Here is a 24,698-nt window from a genome sequence, read left to right as displayed (position 1 = left end):
CTATCTGTCTTTCTGTCTGTGTCTGTCGCTCTCAAATAAACAAATAAAAAAAAATATTTATTTATTTATTTATTTGAGGGGGAACCGATAGAAAGAATGAGCTCACCAGGATGTCTGGCCACTGCAAACGAACTCCAGACATATGTGCCACTTTGTGCATCTGGCTTATGTGGGTCCTGGAGAATCAAACTTAGGTCCTTAGGCTTTGCAGGCAAGCACCCTAACCATTAAGCCATCGCTCCAGCCCATAAACAAAGTTTTTTCAGGTATTTTGTCGCAACAACAAAATGGTATCATGATTGCATTGTTATTGCTATTACATTTGGAAACCTGGCACCAAGTTTCCTCTGTCCTTTGAACATGGCATCATAAATCTGCAGGGTGAAATTGTGTCTGTTCCATCATATCGGTAAATAGAGATTACCCCTGTCAATGCATTCATTCTTCAAACAGGCCTTTCATCTTTCCATTTTCTGGACTCCTGGCATTGGGATTGGTTTTAGCCTTTATTTACCTTTTATATAAACTAAGACCCAATTCTGTCTCTAAAGCAGATGTTGGAGGAGTGGAGAACAGCTCAGAGGTAGAGCACCTGCAAAGACTTAAGTTTATTCACTATCTTAAAAAAAATGTTTTAGGTCTGTCTGTTCCTGCACCCAGCCTCTGCGGCTTCCTGGTGCTATGAGCAGTACGTCTCTCAGTTTCCTGGGACTCTGCTTCTTGAGTATACTCTCTGCCCTGTACCAAAACGAATTCTCATCATCGTGTCTGTTCTTCACACTACGTGCCCCTGCACCTCTTAGATGAACCTCGTAGGTCCTGCTGGCCTCGAACTTGCCATGTCAAGTTAGGGCATATGCCAGAATAGTCCTAAACTAATGAACTAATAGTTCTGAACTGATGAATACTAAGGGTATTTCATTAATCTGTGTGCTTTCTGGTCCAAAACAAATTCCAACACAGATAACTGCATTTATCTCTAGTCAACCATCTTTTCCATTAAGCTCAGAAAATAATGATATACATATAGTTTGACATTAACTTTTAATGATATAAAATTACAACTTTGATTTCCTATTTAAGCTTAGTAACTAATTTAAACAACAGGTTGCATTTTGCTGCTATTTATCTAGTTTCTAGTTATAGATTTCCAATATAGAGAAATTGCAATCTCAAAGTCTTCACTGCACAGCTCTTCTTTTTAGAATGTTTTAACATTTCTTATTGGTTAAACCATATGAAATACCATCTGCAACAGTACCAAGGACAGTTTTTAGGATTAAATATATTGTCTACTAGATCTACATCACCAATAACATTCACAGTTAATATAATGTTGAAAAACATGGTGTCAGGGGATAAAAGCACTGCACTAATACAGTGAGTGCTTCTTCTCCCTTTTATTTTCAGGGTTAAGTATTTGAATTCCAATATTTATAATTAGTATCAAGTCTGTGTTTTCTTTACTTTTGCTTGTTAGGGATATCTTTTGGAGTATTTAATTAAAAAATAAATTAAGAAAAAAAATGGGGGGGGGGCTGGAGAGATGGCATAGCAGTTAAAGAGCTTGCCTGCAAAGCCAAAGGACCCAGGTTCAATTCCCCAGGACCCACATAAGCCAGATGCACAAGGTGGCGCATGCGTCTGGAGTTGCAGCAGCTGGAAGCCCTGGTGCACTCATTGTCTCCCCCTCCCTCCCTTCCTCCTCTCTCTTTCTTTCTCTGTCTCAAATAAATAAATAAAAATAAATATTTTAGTTTCATTAAGCACTTACTGTTCCCTGTATATAAAGCCCTTAGCTGAGATTAGATTAGATTAGATTAGATAGGGATCCTAACCATGATTCAAGGCATAAAATGAGTAAATGGGGCTGGAGAGATGGCTTAGTGGTTAAACGCTTGCCTGTGAAGCCTAAGGACCCCGGTTCAAGGCTCAGTTCCCCAGGTCCCACGTTAGCCAGATGCACAAGGGGGCGCACGCGTCTGGAGTTCGTTTGCAGAGGCTGGAAGCCCTGGCGCGCCCATTCTCTCTCTCTCCCTCTATCTGTCCTTCTCTCTGTGTCTGTCACTCTCAAATAAATAAATAAATAAATAATTTTTAAAAAAATGAGTAAATGCCTTGCTTAAAAGGTGCAAACAAGCCTGCGGTGGTGGCTCATAGGTGGGAGGATTGCTGTGAGTTCGAGGCCACCCTGAGACGGCATAGTGAATTCCAGGTCAGCCTGGGCTAGAGTGAGACTCTACCTCGAAAAAAAAAAAATGTGAAACAGTTCTTTCAAATGGAAAGTTCTGTAGGAGAGGGGGAATGCGAGATGATCCTTGAAGAACATGAGTTGAGATCTTGTGTAGCCCAGTGGTAGACCACGTGCTTAGCATGTACAAAGCCCTGGATTCCAGGCCCAACATCACACACATGCATGCGCACAAGCACTCACAAAGAATCTGAGTCAAATTTTACATGAAGGGAAGAGGGGATTCGGAGTAAGGGGTCAGTTACTACAGGCAGCATGGAAGCAGGGAGACATGGAGAGTGCTGAAAAGGGCTGGAGAGATGGCTGAACAGTTAAAGCACTTGCCTCTGACGCCTAAGTACCTCAGTTCGATTCCCCACTACCCATGTAAACCAGATGCACAAAGTGGTGCATGTGTATAGAGTTCATTTGCAGTGGCTAGAGGCCCTGGTGTACCCATTCTCTCTCTCTTTCTCTTTCACTCTCTGCCTGCCTCTTTTTCTGTCTCTCTCAAGTAACTAAATGAAATAACTTATTTTGTAAAAAAAGAAAGTGCTGGGGCTGCAGAGATGGCTTAGTGGTTAAGCGCTTGCTTGTGAAGCTTAAGGACCCCAGTTCGAGGCTCAATTCCCCAGAATCCAAGTTAACCAGATGCACAAGGGAGCACACATGTCTGGAGTTCATTTGCAGTGGCTGGAGGCCCTGGCATGCCCATTCTCACTCTCTCTTTATCTGCCTCTTTCTCTGTCTGTTGCTCTCAAATAAATAAATAAAAATGAACAAAATTTAAAAAAAAAATTTTGTTCATTTTTATTTATTTAAGAGTGACAGAGAGAGAGAAAGAGGCAGAGAGAGAGAAAGAGAGAGAATGGGCGCGCCAGGGCCTCCAGCCACTGCAAACAAACTCCAGACGCGTGCATCTGGCTAATATGGGTCCTGGGGAATCAAGCCTCGAACCGGGGTCCTTAGGCTTCACAGGCAAGCGCTTAACTGCTAAGCCATCTCTCCAGCCCTTTTTTTAAAAAAAACAAAATTTTGTTTTGTTCATTTTTATTTATTTAAGAGTGACAGAGAGAGAGAAAGAGGCAGATAGATAGAGAGAAAGAGAGAGAAATTTTTTTAAAAAATTCTACTTAAAAAAAAAGTGCTGAAGGAATTGTGCATAACCAACTTTTGGTCAAGAACAAAGGGCCCATGTTAGCTCATGGCAAGAGAGAGACTCGGAAAAGTAGATTAGGGACCACGCAATGTGGGTGGTGAATTTCAAGGAAAAAAGAATTTGTATTAACTGGATAGGTCATTGGAGGCATTCAGCATCTCTCAACAGAGAAGTAAGTGCTTGAATCGCTGTGACATTCCTTGGTATTAAAATTTAAATTTAAGATCTTTACTTAAAGACTTTGTTTGGTAGTTAAAAGATTCATTGGGATGGTGAAATGGCTTTAGTGGTTAAGGCATTTGCCTGAGAAGCCTAAGGACCCCGATTCAATTCCCCAGGACCCATGTAAGCCAGATGCACAAGGGGGTGCATGAGTTTGGAATTCATTTGCACATGCCACTTTGTGCATCTGGTTTTACATGGATAGTGGGGAATTGAACCTGGGTCCTTAGGCTTTGCAGGCAAGCGCCTTAACCACTGGGACATCTTTCCAGGCCCAGAAAATTATGTGTTGTGAGGCTGTATCCTAGGATTTTAGCATAACCCCTACCCTTTAACCACTAGATGCCAATAGTATCCCTTTCCCCTAGTAGTGACAACCAAAAATATCTTGATATTGCTGAATGTCCCCTTGGGGGATATTTGTCCGTATTTGGAAACCACTGACTTGGAACACAGTTAATTTGGTGTTCTGAGTATTGATAGATACTCACACTGACAAATCTGTCTCTTGGGCATTCAGTATATTAATGCCTTCAAATTTTGTCTAGATCTTGAGATTAAGATGTTTCATGAATTTTAGGGTAAACATTCTGACTTGGACATTTGGAGACCTGGATTCCAGTTCTGGCACAAAGCAATTGTGTTACTTGAGTAAGATCATGTACTCAATCGTATGATTCCTTGTCCTTGTTTTCCTTCTCCCGTGTGTGTGTGTGTGTGTGTGTGTGTGTGTGTGTGCGCGGGCGCGCGCATGTGCACGCTCATGCCCTGTGTGCACACAAGCAGAGGCCAGAGGAAGATGTTGAGTATACTCCTGTGTTGCTCTTCTGCCTTATGTCCCTGAAACAGAATCTCTCACTGAACCTGGAGCTCCCCACTTTTTGGCTAGGTTAGAGGACAGGAGAGCCCCAGAGATCCTGTAGTCTCTGTGTCTTCATAGCTGGGGTTACAGGTGCTATGGCTGACTTGTTGCATGGATGCTGGGGTTCAAGCTTAGATAATTTTACCTACTGAACTCTCTCTCCAAATTATATATATATATGTATATATATATATATATGTGTGTGTATATATATATGTATGTGTGTATATATATATATATATACATATATATATATATAATTTTTTGAGGTAGGGTGTCACTCTGGCCCAGGATGACCTTGGAGTCACCATGTAATCTCAAGGTGGCTTCAGTGATCCTCACTTCCCAGGTGCTGGGATTAAAGGTGTGCGCCACCACGCCCTGCTTATTAATTTTTTTTCTTTTTCTTTTTCTTTTTTTTTTTTTTTTTTTGAGGTAGGATCTCACTCTAGTTCAGGCTGACCTGGAATTTACTCTGTAGTCTCAGGGTGGCCTTGAACTCATGACAATCCTCCTACCGAGTGCTGGGTTTAAAGGCGTGTGCCACAACACCCGGCTTTATTTTTTTTTTAATATTTCCTTTACTGATTTATTTGAGAGAAACAAAGAGGCAGATAATGAGAAAGAGGGAGGGAGAGAGAATGGGTGTGCCAGGGCCTCTAGGTACTGCATATGAATCCCAGATGCATGTACCACCTTGTGCATCTGGCTTGTGTGAGTCCTAGGGAATCGAACTTGGGTCATTTGGCTTTGCAGGCAAGTGCCTTAACAGCTTAGCCATCTTTCTAGCCTTTATTAATTTTTAAAAAATATTTTTATTTATTTATTTATTTAAAAGAGAAAGAGGGAGATAATAAGTATACCAGGGCCTCCATCTGGCTTATGTGTGTCCTGGGGAATCGAACCTGGGTCCTTTGGCTTTGCAGGCAAATGCTTTAACCGCTAAGCCATCCCTTCAGCCCTATTAATATTTTTTAAAGCAGAGTATCACTGTATCCCTCAGGCTGGCCTCTGACACTCAGTCCTCCTGCCTCCCCACTCTTCCCCCTGTTGCTGAGGTGTCTGGCATCATGCTCTGAAGACCTGTTGTCTTTAAAATGACCAAGATGATGTGACTGGGAAGATGGCTCAGCAGTTAAAGGTGGTTGCTTGCAAAACTTGCTAGTCTGGGTTCATTGCAGTGGCAAGAAACCCAGGCACACATGCAACATACACATGCAAATAAATAAATAGTAATTTTCTTAATTATCAAGATGGGGCTGGAGGGATGGCTTAGTAGTTAAGGCGTTTGCCTGCAAGGCCAACGAACTCAGCTTTGATTCCCCAGGACCCACATTAGCCAGATTCACAAGGGGGTGCACACATCTGGAGTTCATTTGCAGTGGCCGGAGGCCCTGGCATGCCCATTCTCACCACCCCTCTTTCAAATAAATAAATAAATTTTTTTTTAAATCAAGATTAACCTCTGCCTCCTGAGTGGTGGAATTAAAGATGTGTGCCACCACGCCCAGCCAGACCTCTTGGAGTCTTTGTAGTTCTGAGTCTGTGTCCTGGTTTAAAATTGATCTCTGGGCTTTGCTCTTTCACATTTTTAGAAAGTTAGCACAAGAAGAACTAAAAAGAAAGCTGAATAAAAACTGCTTGGGGTGGGAATCAGTGTTTTAATCTTCTGAATACTACAATTTGTTTCTTTTCTAGATTATCTAAAGAATCTCTTAGAAGACTCTGGAGATTACAGAGACACTCAGGGTAAGTATGTTTTGCAGACTCATATGTTACAGAAGGGGTTTTTTGGTAATATTTTTATTTATTTATTTGTTTCCAAGCAGAGAGAGAGAGAGGGAGAGGGAGAATGAGAATAAATGAGAATACAGGCATGCCAGCGCCTCCAGCTGCTGCAACTTAACTCCAGATGCATGCATCACTTTCTACATCTGCCTGTAGGTGGGTCCTAGGGAATCGAACCCTGATCGTTACGCTTTGCAGGCAAGTGCCTCAACCACTGAACCATCTCTCCAGCTGAGTTGGTCTTTTTTTAAATTTTTTTGTTTATTTTTATTTATTTGAGAGCAACAGAGAGAGAAAGAAGCAGAGAGCAAGAGAGAGAATGGGCACGCCAGGGCTTCCAGCCACTGCAAACGAACTCCAGACACATGCGCCTCCTTGTGCATATGGCTAACTTGGGTCCTGGGGAATGGAGCCTCAAAACAGCATCCTTAGGCTTCACAGGCAAGCGCTTAACCACTGAGCCATCTCTCCAGCCCTAGCTGAGTTTTTAAAATTATTTATTAGAGAGACAGAGAGAGAGAGACAGAAAGAAAGAGAATGAGCACGCCAGGGCCGTTAGCTACTGCAAACAAGCTGGATGCATGCTCCACCTTGAACATATGGCTTATGATGGTACTGGGGAATCAAACCTGGGTCTTTTGGCTTTGCCGGCAAGTGCCTTAACCTCTGCGTCCTGAGTGGTGGGATTAAAGGTGTGTGCCACCACGCCCAGCCAGAAGTTTTTATATTATGTTTACTTGGGCCAGGGAAGTAAAAATATCCAATAACCAAACTTACATATAAAATTCCATTTTAGGGCTGGAGAGATGGCTTAGCGGTGAAGGCACTTGCCTGGAAAGCCTAAGGACCCAGGTTCAATTCCCCAATACTCTCATAAGCCACTTGCAAAAGGTAGAATGTGTGTCTGGAGTTCATTGCAGTGGCTAGAGGCCCTGGAGCACCCATGCTTCCTGTATTTGCCTCTTTGTGTCTCTCTCTCTCAAATAAATAAGTCAAATAATTTAAAAAATAAAATAAAACTCTACTTTATTCATACGAAGGTGTAAAAAATTTATTTTTGAAAGCTTCATACATGTTTATAATGTATTTTGATCATTTTTGTCCCCATTACCCTCTGTTACCCTTTCCCATTCCCACTGAAACCCTGTACGAAGACTTTGTCAAAGCCCTTTCAGACAGACGAAAGTAGAGCTAAGTGAATGGTAAGGGAATGCTGGAGGCAGGAGGGCCTGCAGTGCCGTACAAGGCCATGGTCCCATCTACAAGGGCCAGACTCCTGCACGGGCCTGGCCCTGCCTGGTGGGGAAGCCTCTTCCTGTGTGCTCGATCCCATGGCATATGCGTATTCGGTGGCAATTCATCTCTTCATCTTCCAGAAACATAGATCAAAGCAGATGATCTGTAGGGTCCTTCGAAGATTCAAAGGCCTGAGTCCATGAAGTGACAAAGTGTTGCAAGTCAGGCATAAAGTTTAAGCCACAACTAGTGAACCACACCCGCATTTGTACTTGACGGTGGGAGACAGGAGAACTGCCTGGAATGCGAGGCCAGCCTGGGCCACATAGGGAGTTCCCCACCATCCTGGACGACAGAATGAGACCCTATCTCATAAAAGAAAACTAGGGGGCTGGAGGGATGGCTTAGCAGTTAAGGCGTTTGCCTATAAAGCCAAAGGACCCAGGTTCAATTCCCCAGGACCCACGTTAGCCAGATGCACAAGGGGGCGCATGCGTCTGGAATTCCTTTGCAGTGGCTGGAGGCTCTGGTGCATCATTCTCTCACTCTCTTTCTCTCTTTCTCTGTCAAATAAATAAATGAATAATAAATAAAATAAAATATATTTTAGAAAAGAAAGAAAGCTAAAACAAAACAAAAAGGGTAATGTCTAAAATAATATATTATTTTGGGGACTGTTTAATAGTGGAATATTATCCTTACTACCTGTTCACCCCTTATTGCCCACCTGCTTTTTTGTTGTTGTTGTTCATTTTTTATTTATTTATTTGAGAGCGACAGACATAGAGAGTAAGACAGATAGAGGGAGAGAGAGAGAATGGGCGCGCCAGGGCTTCCAGCCACTGCAAACGAACTCCAGACGCATGCGCCCCCTTGTGCATCTGGCTAACGTGGGACCTGGGGAACCGAGCCTCGAACCGGGGTCCTTAGGCTTCACAGGCAAGCACTTAACCGCTAAGCCATCTCTCCAGCCCGCCCACCTGCTTTTTAAAAGAAACCTATTTTTGAATATTTTAATTTCTTTTCAAGGAGAGAGAGAATCGGCTCACCAGGGCCTCTTGCTACTGCAAACAGACTCGAGACACGGGCACCACTTTGTGCATTTGTCTTTACATGGGTAGTAAGGGATCAAACACAGGCTGTCAGTCTTTGAAAGAAAGCTCCTTAACTCCTGACCCATCTCTCCAGCCCTCCAACCTGCTTTTTGGAGACAGTTTCACCAGGTAGTACAGGCTACCTTCAAAAACTTGTTTTTCAGTTTCCCAAGATTTGGGTTCACAGGTGTATGCTACCAATACCTGCTGTCTTGTTTTGTTTTGAAACAGGGCCATGCTAAGTAGCCCCTCGTGGTTCAAACTTGATGACTCCTGAGTGCTGGGATTACAGACCTGTGCCCCCATGCCCAGCTTTGTTTTGGGTTTTGTTTTTCTGTGATTCTGGAGATCAATCCAAGGATACATGCTAAGCCGCTGGACTGTACCCCTAGTTCACATTTTGTTTATGAGAGAGAACTGGCACACCAGGGCTTCTACCACTGCAAACAAGCTCAACGTGTGCGCCACCTTGTGCGCATGTGCAACCTGTCACTTCATGCATCTGGCTTACTTGAATTGCTGGGAGTCAAACCTGAGGCCTCAAGCTTCACAGGCAAACATCTTAACTGCCAAACCATCTCTCCAGCCCACAGTCCACTTTCTAAGGAAACGTATAGGCAGAATGGCGTTTCATGCCATCAGTGAAGATATAGTCTAGTTGACAAGTCTACGCTCTCCATGAAAGGAAGACTATAGCAGGATTGGAGATGCAGCTTAGTTAATAGAGTACTTGCCTAGCATGCACAGAGCCCTGGGTTCCATCTCAGCACCACATAAGCCAGGTGTGGTGGCCACATGCCTGTACTCCTAGCTCTTGGAGGTAGAGCCACAAGGATCAACGTGGAGCTACATAGTGAGTTAGAGCCTGGCCTGAGCTACAAAACCAAACAGAAGAATAATAAAGGCAAAGCAGATGGCTTTAGAGATACCAGGTCCCACATAAGCCAGATGTACAAGGGGGCACACGCATCTGGAGTTCGTTTGCAGTGGCTGGAGGCCCTGTTGCGCCCATTCATATTCTCTCTCTGTGTGTCTCAGTTAAGGCGTTTGCCTGCAAAGTCAAAGGACCCAGGTTTGATTCCTCAGGACTCACATTAGCCAGATGCACAAGGGGGAGCATGTGACTGGAGTTCGTTTGCAGTGGCTGGAGGCCCTGGCACGCCAGTTCTCTCTCTGTCTCTCTCTCCCTCTTTCTCTGTCAAAGAAATAAGTAAAAATAAAATATTAAAAAATACTTTTAAACTATAAAAAAAGAAATTTGTCTTTTTTGTTTTTATTTACTTTTGGTTTATTTTGGCTTATTTTTATTTATGAGAGACAGAATGGGTGTGCCAGGGCCTCTATCCCCTGCAAAGGAACTCCGGATGCATGTGCCAACATGTGCATCTGGCTTATGTGGGTACTAGAGAATTGAATCTGTGTCCTTGGGCTTCACAGGCATGTACCTTATCTGCTAAGCCATCTCTCCAGCCCTTTTCTAAAAATTGTATTTATTTGTTTAAGGAAGAGAGAGAGAGAGAGAGAAAGAGAATGGGCAGGGCATGGTGGTGCATGCCTTTAATCCCAGCACTTGGGAGGCAGAAGTAGGAGGATCGCCATGAGTTTGAGGCTAACCTGAGCCTGGGCTAGAGTGAGACCCAACCTAAAAAAAAAAAAAAAAAAAAAAAGAAGGAGGAGGAGGAGGAGAGAAAGAAAGAAAGAAAGAAAGAAAGAAAGAAAGAAAAAAAGAAAGAAAGAAAGAAAGGGCACACCAGGACTTTCAGCCACTGCAAATGAACTTGAACTCTAGACACATGTGTCACCTTGTGCATCTGGCTTTATGTGGGTACTGGGGAATTGAACTCAGGTCCCTAGTCTTTGCAGATAAGCCTGTTAACCACTGAGCCATCACTCCAGCACTCCCCCTTTTTTTAAATTTTTAGCCATAAATTCATTGATGAACACTGTTATTTCCAAAAGGTCTGGGAGGGCATGTTTTCTCCTTTAAAATTGCTTCAGTTTGCCTGAGTGCCCCTGTCATCTTGCACAAGGGGTCTCGGTCTAAGCCTGTGGATATTGCAAGCTACTTAGCTTCCTGCCTTCTCCCCACTGAAAGCTAGTGGACCTTGTGATCAGTGATCGTTGTCTTTACACATGGCCCCGAGTCCCTCAGCAGCAGTGCGCCTGGGACAGAACACAGTCCCGTTCCACGGGCAGACAAAAGGCAGACTGCCAGGTGTGGTGGCACATGCCTCGAATCCCAGCACTGTCCAAGCCAAGACAGGACGATGGAACTCTTGAGGTCAGCTGGTCTACACAGCAAAGGAGTCTCAAAAACAACACTTTTATCAAGTTGCAGAGACCATTTAGCTACGATATTTCAGGAGTGGTGGGGCACGCCTTTAATCCCAGCACTTGAGAGGCAGAGATGGGAAAATTGCCATGAGTTTGAGGCCACCCTGAGACTACCTAGTGAATTCCAGGTCAGTCTGGACCACAGTGAGTCCCTACCTCAACAAACAAAAACAAAAAACATTTATTAAAAGGAAGGAAACTAGCTGGGTGTGGTGGCGCACGCCTTTAATCCCAGCGCTTGGGAGGCAAAGGTAGGAGGATTGCTGTGAATTCACCCTGTGTCTGCATAGTGAATTCCACGTCAGACTGGGCTAGAGCAAGACCCTACCTCAGAAAAAAAAAAGAAGAAGAAGAGGAAGAAGAAGAAGTGTAATTAGAAGCTAGAGAAATATGAAGCCCTGGATTCTGTCCCAATAGGGATGCAGGCAAAGAGGGAGGGAGTTCAGATGTGGCCCAGGGAAGTACAGCAGACCTTAGCATGGAAATTACAGGCAGTATTTTATAAGCTGGGTTATGACCTTCGGTTATGACCTAACCATTTATGTTAGTGTCCTACCTTTTCTTTCTTTCTTTCTTTTTTTTTTTTTTTTTTTTTTTTTTTTTTGGTGGCCTTGAATTCTTGGTGATCCTCCTGCCTCTGCCTCTGCCTCCCAGGTGCTGGCATCAAAGGTGTGCGCCTCCACGCCTGGCTAATTCCACTTCTTGAGACAGACTGAGAAAAAAAAAATGCCTCAACCACTAAGCCATCCCTGCAGCCCCAAATAATTACTTTAAAAAATATATTTTGACTGAGGCTAGAGAGATGGCTCAGCAGCTAAGGCACTGCCTGCAAAGCCTAACTATCCAAGTTCTATTCCCCAGTACCCATGTAAAGCCAGATTCACAAAGTAGTGGGCACATGCATCTGGAGTTTGTTTGCAGTGGTCATAGTACATCCATTAATTTCCTCTCCCAAACAAATAAAAAATTAAATTTTTATTTATTTATTTGCAAGCAGAGAGAGACAGAGGTACAGTGAAAGGGCATGCCAGGACCTTTAGCCACTGCAAATGAACTTCAGATGCATGTGCCCCTGGTGCATCTGGCTTTACATGGGTACTGGGGAATCGAACTTGGATAGTTAGGCTTTGCAGGCAGTGCCTTAGCTGCTGAGCCATCTCTCTAGCCCCAGTCAAAATATATATTTTAAAGTAATTATTTGGGGCTGCAGGGATGGCTTAGTGGTTGAGGCATTTTTTTTTTCAGTCTGTCTCAAGAAGTGGAATTAGCCAGGCGTGGAGGTGCACACCTTTGATCCCAGCACCTGGGAGGCAGAGGCAGAGGCAGGAGGATCACCAAGAATTCAAGGCCACCAAAAAAAAAAAAAGAAGAAGAAAGAAAGAAAGAAAAGAAAAGGTAGGACACTAACATAAATGGTAAGACAGATTGTCCCCGAAGGTAATAACCCAGCTTACAAAATACCACCTGTAATTTCCTTACTAAGGTCTGCTGTACTTCCCTGGGCCACATCTGAACTCCCTCCCTTTTTGCCTGCAGGCTTTGCAAGCAGGTGCCTTTAACCACTGGGTCATCTCGTCGCCCCCAATAATTACTTCTTAAAATTCCTGTTTGCTATATTAGAATGATTTTCCATCATCATCCTTCTTCCTCAAGACAGTTTATGCTAGGAAGGCCCTTAGCTTCCAGTTAAGAAATCTTATGCTAGGGCTGGAGAGATGGCTTAGTGGCTAAGGCTCATGCCTGTGAAGCCTAAGGACCCAGGTTCGATTCTCCAGGTCCCACATAAGCCAAATGCACATGGTAGTGCATCCATCTGGAGTTTGTATGCAGTGGCTAAAGGCCCTAGAGGCCCCATCCTCCCTCCCTCTCTCTCTCTCTCTCTCTCAAATAAATAAAACGATTAAAAAAATCTTAAAAAAGGCCTTCCTTTCTAAAAAAAAAAAAAATCTTATTCTAGGGTTGGAGAGATGGCTTGGTGGTTAAGGTATTTGTCTGCAAAGCCTAAGGACCCAGGTTCGATTCACCAGTCCCCATGTAAGCCAGATGCACATGATGGTGCATGCATCTGGAGATTGTTTGCAGTGGCTAGAAGCCCTGTCATGCCCATTCTCTCTCTCTTTCTCTCACTCTCTCTCTCTCTCTCTCTGTCTCTGTCTTTCCCCCTCGTGTCTCTAATAAATGACTAAAAATAAATCTTTTGCCCAGCGTGGTGGCACATGCCTTTAATCCCAGCACTCAGGAGGGAGAGGTAGGAGGAGTGCCTAAATTTCGAGGCCACCCTGAGACTACATAGTGAATTCTAGGTCACCCTGGAGTACAGTGAGACCCTACCTTGAAAAAACCACAAAAGTAAAAATAATAAATAAAAATAAATATTTTAGGGCTGGGCGTGGTAGCACATGCCTTTAATTCCAGCACTCAGGAGGCAGAGGTAGAATTGCTATGGGTTCAAGGCCACCCTGAGACTATGTAGTGAATTTCAGGTCACCCTGGGCTAGAATGAGACTCTACCTCAAAACACCCCCCCCAAAAAATAAATCTTTTAAAAAAATCTTATTCTAGAGCTAAAGGAATGGTTTAGTGGTTAAAGTATTTGCCTGTGAAGCCTAAGGACCTAGATTTGACTCCCTAGAACCCATGTAAGCCAGATGCATATGGTGGCACATGCATCTGGAGTTCATTTGCAGTAGCTAGAGGCCCTGGTGCGCCCATTCTTTCCCTCTTTCTCTCACACACATACGCACGCAAATAAATAAATAAAAATATTTAAAAATAAATAAATAATCTTATTCTTGCTGGGTGTGGTGGTGTAGGACTTTAAGCCCTGCACTTGTAAGGCAGGGGTAGGAGGATCATCCTGAGTTCAAGACCACTCTGAAACTACATAGTGAATTCCAAGTCAGCCTGGGCTAGAGTGAGACCCTACCTCAAAAAAAACAAAAAACAAAAAACCAAGGGGCTGGAGGAATGGCTTAGCAATTAAGGCTCTTGCCTGCAAAGCCAAAGGACCTATATTCAATTCCCCAGGGCCCACATAAGCCAGATGCACAAGAGGGCACATCCATCTAGAGTTCATTTGCAGTGGCTAGAGGCTAATGGCGTGCCCATTCTCTCCCTCTCTCTCCCTCTTTCTCTGTCAAATAAATAAATAATTTTTTTTTTTCAAGGTAGGGTCTCAGTCTCGCCCAGGCTGACCTAGAATTCACTATGTAGTCTCAGGATGGCCTTGAACTCATGGTGTTCCTCCTACCTCTGCCTCCCGAGTGCTGGGATTAAAGGCGTGTGCCACCACACCTGGCTTAAAAAAATATTTTTAAATTTTTAAAATTTTTAAAATATTTTTAAAAATCATATTTTTAACCTCATAAACTTTATCAGAATAATCACACCTCAGCATAAAACATCTCTTATACTCATGCTGTTGGTAGGTAAGTCCTATGATGTCCCTTTTCTGTGGCTCAGTTTCACTCATAGGTATTGTTATTGCTTTCCTGTCCTTGGTGTCACCCTCAGTGAATTTCATTGTCTATAATTCTGCTCATTCACAATCACCCAAGCTGTATCAGAGTTCGGTTGGTACGCAGCAGGTGTTTTGTTAGCCCGAACTGTTCAATGTTAGAAACGATTTGTTTCTGTTCCTGCACATTTTAGGTGCCCTGGCTATTGTTATCGAAGTGGCCAACCATGCCAACGACACCATGAAGCAAGGAGTAAGTATCTTTTTTTTTTAATTTTTTTGTTGTTTTTGTTCATTTTTTATTTATTTATTTGAGAGCGACAGACATAGAGAGAAAGACAGATAGAGGGAGAGAGAGAGAGAATGGGCGCGCCAGGGCTTCCAGCCTCTGCAAACGAACTCCAGACGCGTGCGCCCCCTTGTGCATCTGGCTAATGTGGGACCTGGGGAACCGAGCCTCGAACCAGGGTCCTTAGGCTTCACAGGCAAGCGCTTAACCGCTAAGCCATCTCTCCAGCCCAGGTGGCCGGGCCATGGAAGTTGGAAGCTCAGCCTCACATGCTCTACAACTGTCTTTCCGCAGGACAACTTTCAGAAGCTCATGCAGATTCAGTACAGCCTAAATGGACACCATGAAATAGTGCAGCCTGGACGGGTAAGTGCTCTCGACTACCTGTGGGAAATGGAACACAATGCATTTTGGCATCATTTGTAGCTATCTTTTGGTAACTTTAGTTTTGAAAATAGGTTATGTTACACTTCATTGACCTAGTGAGGATCCCTGGTGAGAACATTCATGATGATGTGATGGGAAATGTAATTCAATGAGGAAAAAGGCAGAGGACCCCCCCCAGGGAGCCCCAATGAAATGATTTAGTGGGATCATTTTGTTGTGTAGTTCCGGCTGACGTCACACAGCTTTGGTGACAATTTCATTCCAACTCTTTAATGTACAATAAGAAATTATGAAAGGAGAGAAGTAATTGCATTTGATGCTCCTCATAGAACACAGAAATAGTCTAAGAAATGGATTCAGGAAAATTACAAAAGGCAGTTGTCAGGCTGTTGGATGTGCCTCTGGGTCAAATACACAGAGTCAATTCCATGTCAGTCCCTTAGGACCCCGGGGCAGTATTAGGTTTATGAAGCTGCTTGTCCAAGTTATTTTCCTCTTAAGTTGTGGTTTCTTGTCCTCTTATTGTTATTTTTTAGAGTCAGGGTCTCATGTACCCAGGCTCTCACTTTGCAGGCGAGGTTGACATTGAACTTCTGATTCCTCAGCCTCCATACAGGCTAACACTGCCATGCCCACTTTGTGTGGTGCTTAGGATCACACATGCCAGCCAAGCACCATACCACCTGAACTGTAACCTCTGCACATTGTCTTTTGTCTAATTCCCAAATGGTCTGTAGGATTTACTTTTTAAGATTTTTACACCAGGGCCTCCTCCAAATGCATGTGCCACTTTATGCATCTGGCTTTACATGGGTCCTGGGGAGTTGAACCTGGGTTGTTAGGTTTTGTAGGCAAGTACCTGAACCACTGAGCAATCTCTCCATCCAGCCTGAAGGATTTAAAAAGAAACTATGACTAGCCAGGTGTAGTGACACACGCCTTCAATCCCAGCACTTAGGAGGTAGAGGTAGGAGGGTCTCCAAGAGTTCAAGGCCACCCTGAAACTACATAGTGAATTCCAGGACAGCCTGAGCTAGAGTGAGACCCTACCTTGAAAAAACAAGACAAAAAAAACAAACAAACAAACAAAAATGTTTTGGGAGATGCAAATTGCAAGTTCTGGGCTGGAGAAAGAAATAGCTTAGCAGTTAAGGCACTTGTTTGCAAAGCCTGACGGCCTGGGTTCCATTCCCCAGTATCCATGTAAAGGCAGATGCACAAAGTGGTGCATGTGTCTGAAGTTCATTTGCAGCAGCAAGAGGCCCTGATATGCCCATGCTCTCTCTCTCCCCTTCTCTCTCTCTCCTTGCAAATAAATAAATAAAAGTATTTTTACAATATTTTTATATTTATTTGAGAGAGAAAGGCTGAGAGAGAATGAGAGAGAATGGGTGTGCCAGGGCCACCAGCCACTGCAAACGAATTCCAGACGCATGTGCCCCTTGTGCATCTGGCTTACGTAGGTCCTGGAGAATCAAACTAGGATCCTTTGGCTTTGTAGGCAAACACCTTAACTGCTAAGCCATCTCTCCAGCCCAAAAAAGCATGTTGGAAAAAGAAAGTTCTGTGTATATTGTAGTTTTTTCACCATGGTAGGACTAACTGGCTGTTTGCTTGGATGATTCAGGTTTTTCTAAAAGAAGGAACTCTAATGAAGCTGTCTCGGAAAGTCATGCAACCCCGAATGTTTTTCCTGGTAAGAGGCTGTGTGTGGTTCGATGTGTCCAGGGCACCACTTAGTGGACACAGACGTTTCTTTACGGCAGACGAGCTTCACACATTCAGGGTCAGCGTCAGTAGCGTCTTGTCTGGCCATATCACGTATTTCCATTTCAAGTACAGGAAATGAGGCTTGTTGTAATGCATGATGGAAAAATTGTTTCCTTTTAGAATCTATTTCATCTTAAACTTGAAATAATTGTTTTTTAATTTAACTTTTTTTAGTAACAACTTCTATGATTGTAGACAATATCCCATGGTAATACCCGCCCTCCCCCCACTTTCTCCCTTGAAACTCCATTCTCCGTCATATCCCCTCCTCCTCTCAATCAGTCTGTCATTTATTTTAATGCTATGATCTTTTCCCCCTATTATGATGGTCTTGTGTAGGTGGTGTTAAGCACTGTGAGTTCATGGGTATCCAGGCCATTTTGTGTCTGGGGGAGCACATTGTAAGGAGTCCTACCCTTCCTTTGGCTCTTACATTCTTTCCGCCACCTCTTCTGCAATAGACCCTGAGCCTTGGAGGGTGTGATAGATATTGCAGTGCTGAGCACTCCTGTCACTTCTTTCCAGTATCATGATGCCTTCTGAGTCATCCCAAGGTCACTGCCATCTGAAGAGAGAAAGTTCTCTATCAAAAATGAGAGTAGCATTAATATATGGGTATGAACATTGAAATAATTGTTTTAATCATTTATTTATTCAGGCATGGAGAGATGGCTTAGCGGTTACAGCACTTGCCTGCAAAGCCAAAGGACCAAGGTTCAATTTCCCCAGGACCCACACAAACCAGGTGTACAAGATGGCACATACATCTGGAGTTCATAATTAGGAGCTGGAGGCCCTGGCATGTCCATTTTCTCTCTCATAAATAAATAAAAGTAAAATATTTTCAAAAATTATTTATCTACCTCTAAAATAAATAAACAAAAATATTTTTTTTAAAAAAATTATTTATCCAGATAGATTGTAATACCACAGTGGGATTTAGAATTCATAAAACATTAAATCTATTACAAAAGATAGGGATGCAGCACATTTCTTTTAATACTTTTTATTAAATAATATCCTAACAAAACATTGTAGGTGATTCTAGTATGAATGAGCAGAACATAAGTGTTTTATTGAGAGAGCTATTGACAGAAGTAGTACATTTTCTTTATTTGTTTATTTGTGTCTTACTAGTTGATATCTTTGTGTTAGAAATTAGTTTTTGGTAGTTTGCAGTTTTCCCTGTGAATTTTTTTCCTTTCCAGTTTAATGATGCCTTGCTGTACACCACGCCCGTGCAATCTGGGATGTACAAACTGAACAACATGCTCTCGTTGGCTGGGATGAAGGTCTGTATGCCTACCAGGCTGGTTTTATTGTTTTTCTTCAAATTTTTTTTTATTAACAACTTCCATGATTATAAAAAATATCCCAGGGTAATACTCTCCCTCCCCCTACTGTCCCCTTTGAAACTCCATTCTCCATCATATCCCTCCTCCTCTCAATCAGTCTTTTATTTTTTGGGGGGGGGGTTTCAAGGTAGGGTCTCACTCTGGCCCAGGCTGACCTGGACTTCACTATGCAGTCTCAGGGTGACCTCAAATTCACGGCAGTCCTCCTACCTCTGCTTCCCGAGTGCTGGGATTAAAGGCGTGCACCACCGCGCCTGGCTTTCTCTTTTATTTTGAGGTCATGATCTTTTCCTCCTATGATGACGGTCTTGTTTAGGTAGTGTCATGCACTGTGAGGTCATGGATATCCAGGCCATTTTGTGTCTGGAGGAGCACATTGTAAGGAGTCCTACCCTTCCTTTGGTTCTTACATTCTTTCCACCACCTCTTCCACAATGGACCCCTGAGCCTTGGAAGGTGTGATAGAGATATTGCAGTGCTGAGCACTTCTGTCACTTCTTTCCAGCACCATGATGCCTTCTGAGTCATCCCAAGGTCACTTCCATCTGAAAAGAGAAGATTCTCTATCAAAAGTGAGAGTATCATTAATATAAGGGTATGAACATTAGGAGAAGTGCTTACTGGTCCGTTTGATAAGCATAGTATATACATTTAGCCAGACAACAGCAGACGTTACATCCCTAGGGCTCATGACTACCCATTTTAAGTTTTCAGTATCAGAGATGTATTCCCTCCCATGGAGCAGGCCTCCAGTCCAATTAGAGGGTAGTTGGTTTCCACCATGACAGACATGCCATTATTGCACCCATTGGCTCATTTGGCCTGGCTGGTAACTATAAGACTTGGCAGTGTCCACTGTTGAGTATCTTCACTGGTGATTTAGGGTGTTTTTTGTCTTTTGGTGTTTCAAGGTAGGCTTTCATTCTATCTCAGGCTGACCTGGAATTCATTATGGAGTCTCAGGATGGCCTCAAACTCATGGTGATCTTCCTACCTCTGCCTCCCAAGTGCTGGGATTAAAGGCGTGCGCCACACTTTAGGGTGATGTCTTTTGTAACCCAAACATATGTATATATGCAGGGAAGAACTCCCTAATCATCTTTCTCGCATTCATACCTTTCTCAGTTTATATGTTACACTTATATGTTCATTTATTCTTGTCAGTTGTTCACTTATACATTAATTTACTCAAAGCATATTTATTGAGAACCACTATACACAAAATACTAAGAGTTTTGTAGAAACCATGAGGATAAGTTGAAGGTTGATTCTTTTTGTCTCTGCCTCTGCCCAAACCTCCCTGCATCCCAAGACATAGCAGAAGTTAATTGGGAGTATGATATGCTACACATAAATCCTATAAAATAGACAGTAATAAGTAATAAGTACTATTATCAAGGCTTAGGTAAAGTTTTTAGGACTTCAAACAGGTGCTGTGTTTAATCCTAGTGCTTTGGAAATAGAGGCAGTAAGATCAGGAGTTCAAGATCATTCTTAAGTACATAGTGAATTTAAGCCAGCCTGGGCTACACTGAGATCCTATCTCAGAGAAGCAGAAAACAAGTTTTAGGGGCTGGAGAGATGGCTTAGTGGTTAAGGTGCTTGCCTGCAAAGCCAAAGGACTCAGGCTCAATTCCCCGGAACCCACATAAGCCAGATGCACAAGGTGGCTCATGCGTCTGGAGTTGTTTGCACAAGCCTTTAGTCCCAGCACTCAGGAGGCAGAGGTAGGTGGATCACTATGAATTTGAAGCCACCTTGAGACTACATAGAGAATCCCATGTCAGCCTAGGCTAGAGTGAGACCCTAACTCAAAAAAAACAAGTATATGGGCTGGAGAGATGGCTTAGTGATTAAGCACTTGCCTGTGAAGCCTAAGGACTCTGGTTCAAGGCTCGATTCCCCAGGACCCGCATAAGCCAGGTGCACAAGGGGTCATATGCATCTGGAGTTTGCAGTGCCTGAAGGCCCTGGCACTCCATTCTCTCTCCATCTATCTCTCTATCTCTTTCTCTCTCTCTCTCTCTCTATATATATATATGTGTGTGTGTGTATATATATATATATAAAATCTTCTTGGTAAAGGAACAGTTGGATATATCTTTTTTGTTTTGTTTTGTTTTGGTTTGGTTTTTGGTTTTTCGAGGTAGGGTCTCACTCTTTCTAGCCCAGGCTGACCTGGAATTCACTCTGTAGCCTCAGGGTGGCCTTGAACTCATGGCGATCCTCCTACCTCTACCTCCCAAGTGCTGGGATTAAAGGCGTGCACCACCATGCCCGGCTTGGATATTTCTTTGAAAATGAACACAAAGGTGAATGTGCGTCTCATGCTTATTATCCAAGCATTCAGAAAGCTGAGGTAGGCAGGATTGTTGTGAACTTAAGGCCAGTCTAAGCTACAGAGTGAGTTTTAGGTTAGTCTGGGCAACACTGACAGCCTGCCTCATAAAGATGTGCATAAATTAGCTGGGCATTATGAATTATGGCCAGCAAACAAAAAGCTTAAGAGTTCAGAACATTAAAAACCATTTAGCGCCGGGCGTGGTGGCGCATGCCTTTAATGCCAGCACTCGGGAGGCAGAGCTAGGAGGATTGCCATGAGTTCAAGGCCACCCTGAGAGTACATAGTTAATTCCAGGTCAGCCTGGACCAGAGTGAGACCCTACCTCAAAAAACCAAAAAGAAAAAAAAAAAAAAAAAAAACCATTTAGCTTTTGGTGGATGGTATGGAAGGATTAGCATAGCTTTTTTTTTAATTTTTAAAAAATATTTTATTTGGGCTGGAGAGATGGATTAGTGGCTAAGCGCTTGCCTGTGAAGCCTAAGTACCCTGGTTCTAGGCTAGATTCCCCAGGACCCATGTTAGCCAGATGCACAAGGGGGCACATGCATCTGGAATTCATTTGCAGTGGCTGGAGGCCCTGGCACACCCATTCTCTCTCTATCTGCCTCTTTCTCTTTCTGTGTGTCACTCTCAAATAAATAAATAAAAATGAAAAAAATAAAAATATTTAACATATATACATTTTTTTAATTTAGCCAGGTGTGGTGGTGCATGCCTTTAATCCTAGCACTTGGGAGGGTCGCCGTGAGTTCGAGGCCACCCTGAGACTACATAGTGAATTCCAGGTCAGCCTGGACTAGAGTGAAACTCTACCTCAACCCCCCCAAAAAAAAACTATTTATTTATTTATTTGAGAGAAAAAGAGAGATAATGGGAATGCCAGGGCCTCTAGCCTCTGCAAATGAACTCCAGATGTATGTGCTACCTTGTGTATCTGGCTTTACATGAGTACTGGGGAATCAAACCCAGGTCCTTAGGCTTTGAAGGCAAGTGCCTTAACCACTAAGCCATCTCTCTAGCCCTTGGTGATGCAAGATTTGGGGTCTGGAGAGGCCTCCAAATTTATAAACCCCAAGTTTGGATTCTGTCCTACTTTTAACAAAGAACTGATAAAGCTGGATTCTTTTTGTTTCAAATTTTTATTAACAACTTTCATAATTATAAAAAATAACCCATGGTAATACCCTCCCTCCCCCCACTTTTCCCTTTGAAACCCCTTTCTCCATCATATCCCCTCCCCATCTCAATCAGTCTCTCTTTTATTTTGATAAAGATGGACTCTTTATAAATTAAGTTTACTTAGGGAGAAATCACAAATTGTGGAGTTTATTTAAGGGAGATTGGATCTAGGAAAGTTAGAGCAGAGTCATAAACACATGGGAAGAAGGATACACACTGTCATGTGGAAACACTGCATAGTTTATAAGGTTTATTTATAAGAAATTGAGACAGAGTATTGTGGCATACTCCTTTAATCCCAGCACTAGGGAGGCAGAGGTAGGAGGATCACCATAAGTTCAAGGTCACCCTGAGACTACATAGTGAATTCCAGGTCAGGGAGTGAGACCCTACCTTGAAAAGAGAGAGAGAGGGAGAAAGAGAGAGAGAGAAATTGAGAGAACCAGGCATGGTGGTACATGCCTTTAATCCTAGCACTTGTAGGCGGAGGTATGACAATGGCTGTGAGTTCGAGGCCACCCTGAGACTACATAGTGAATTCCAGGACAGCCTGGACAAGAGAAAGACCCTACCTTGAAAAACCAAAAAAAAAAAGAAGAAGAAGGAAAGAAAGAAATTGAGATTTTTGGGAAAAAAAGACTGGTGTAGAGCTGCAAACATGTGGAAGAGAGTTAAAAGGGTAAATGGTGAGGCTGAAGGAAAAATATAAGAAATTCAAGGGAGAAATGAGTAATGAAGAGAGTTACATTCATGGTAATCCCAAGTTAAAGAAATTACACAGGCAGCAGTCCTGAGTTAGCAAGAGCACCCACATGGTAGATCTAGAGTGTAAGGAAATACACAGAGTGCAGAAGAAATCATGCATGTAACCAAAGTGAGAAAGTTACCCCAACGTGTAAAGCAGAAGCAAGCAGAGGAGTTCTCCAGATCAAGAAACAGTGTTATATTCCCCACCCCCAGCTAGACTGGGTGAGGGGGAAGCCAGACTCACTTGTATCCAAGTGGCACAGGGGTGAGTGCAGGAGAATCCCACAGAGGGGAAATAGCAAGACAGGAAGAAGATGAGAGCCTTTAAATGCAAGAAGACACGGTTGGTTTGTGGATTTGGAGGGCAGACCCCAGAGACAGTCCACCTGGGCCATCTATCTAGGTAGCACACTAGACTGTGGGCAGCAGGGGGCGCTATAGATCAGTCTCGGTCAGGCACAAGTTCCATTTCTGCCAAGAGTTCCATTGTGCTGTTGAGATGTGGGCTTGCAGCACAGTGAGTTTGTTGTGTCTTCTTCCAGGTTAGAAAACCCACCCAAGAAGCATATCAGAATGAGCTAAACATTGAAAGTGTTGAACGTTCTTTCATCCTCTCAGCCAGGTGAGTTTAAAGAGAGAGAGAGAATGTGTGTGTGTGTGTGTGTGTGTGTGTGTGAGAGAGAGAGAGAGACAGAGAGAGAGAGAAAATTTTGCCAGTATAACAAGTTAAGGTATCTCAACATTTTTTACAATTAGGTTAACTGCTAGATGCCACCCCTTCACCCTGGGATCTCTTTTTAGCCCAGGCTGACCTGGAATTCACTCTGTAGCCCTAGGCTGGCCTCCAACTGATGGAGATCGTTCCACTCCAGTGCTGAGGTTAAAGACATGTGCCACCATGCCCTGCAAGGTTTTTTTTATTTATTTTTTTTGTTTATTTTTATTGATTTTTATTTGAGAGCAACAGGCATAGAGAGAAAGAGGCAGATATAGAGAGAGAATGGATGTGCCAGAACCTCCAGCCACTGCAAACAAACTCCAGACGCAAACGCCCCCTTGTGCATCTGACTATCGTGGGTCCTGGGGAATCAAGCCTCAAACTGGAGTCCTTAGGCTTCACAGGCAAGCACTTAACTCCTAAGCCATCTCTCCAGGCCCCTGCAAGGTTTTTTATTTTGAAGTCTATTGCATGTGGTAACAAATTAACTCAAACTGAAAGTGACTTGTGTCAATGAAACATGTTGAGGGCTGGGTGTGGTGGCACGCTGTGATCCCAGCACTTGGGAGGTGATGAGGCAGAGACTAAAGGATCAGTATTAACAAGGTCAGCCTCAGCTACATAACAAGTTTGAGGCCAGCCTTGGCTATGTGAAACCCGGTTTCAAAACAACCACACAATGTTACAAATCAAACATGAAGGAGATATATTTAAATCATATATAAGCATGCCTTGTTTTACTTTACTTTATTGCATTTTGAAGTTACTGTATGTGTTTGTTTGCTTGCTTGCTTTGAGACTGGGTCTCGGTATGTAGCTGAGGCTGCCTTCAAACTCATGGTAATTCTCCTGCCTCCACCTTGCATATGCTGGGCTTACAGGTGTGCCTCTATCTCCAGCTTCAGCACTGCATGTGTGTAAGTCAGAGATTTGTGGCAGCCCTACAATGGTAGTCTTTGGGTGTTTGTTTTCTGACAGTATAGGCTCACTTGAGTGTCTCTGTGTCACATTTCCCTCATTCTCACAATCTTTTAAATTTCTTCATTGTTACATCTGTTACAATGGCCTGCAATGAGTGATCACTGATACTAACATTGAATTGCTCTTGAGCACCTTTGAACATGCCTGTATGATGGTGAACTTAATAAATGAATATTTCCTCACTATTAACTGGCTGATCCCCGTTTCTCACACTCTTCCTCGCTTTTCATGCCCTCCTATTCCCTGAGACACAGCAGTAACAGACTCTGTAATGACCTGTAAGTGCTCAAGTAAAAGGAAGAGTTGTCTATCTCTCGCTTTAAATTGAAGGCTAGAAGTGATCAAGTTTAATGAGGAAACATGTCAAAAGCCAAGTCAGGGGCTGGAGAGATGGCTCAGCACTTAAGGCATTTGCCTGAAAGCCTAGCAACCTGGGTTCGATCCCACAGTATCCATATAAAGCCAGATGCACAAAATGGCACATGTATCTGGAGTTTGTTTGCAGTGGCTAGAGGCCCTGGCATGCCTATTCTCTCCCTCTCTCCC

The 24,698-nt window shown here is 43.3% G+C and overlaps 1 protein-coding gene across 1 annotated transcript in view; it reads left to right on the top strand.

The window, feature by feature from the left end:
- The window catches only part of Fgd6 (FYVE, RhoGEF and PH domain containing 6), a 177,529-nt gene that overhangs the window by 129,712 nt on the left and 23,119 nt on the right, over positions 1-24,698 (top strand). The window contains exons 9-14 of the mRNA XM_045151507.1: positions 6,172-6,222; positions 14,577-14,635; positions 14,966-15,037; positions 16,686-16,754; positions 18,037-18,120; positions 22,996-23,075. Coding sequence (XP_045007442.1) covers positions 6,172-6,222; positions 14,577-14,635; positions 14,966-15,037; positions 16,686-16,754; positions 18,037-18,120; positions 22,996-23,075 — 415 coding nt within the window. The remainder of the gene's footprint in view (positions 1-6,171; positions 6,223-14,576; positions 14,636-14,965; positions 15,038-16,685; positions 16,755-18,036; positions 18,121-22,995; positions 23,076-24,698) is intronic.

This window comes from Jaculus jaculus, chromosome 6 (genome assembly GCF_020740685.1).
Source record: "Jaculus jaculus isolate mJacJac1 chromosome 6, mJacJac1.mat.Y.cur, whole genome shotgun sequence".
Taxonomy (NCBI): Eukaryota; Metazoa; Chordata; class Mammalia; order Rodentia; family Dipodidae; genus Jaculus; species Jaculus jaculus.
Note: the sequence above shows the minus strand (reverse complement) of the source record. Positions and strands in the feature narration are given on the sequence as shown.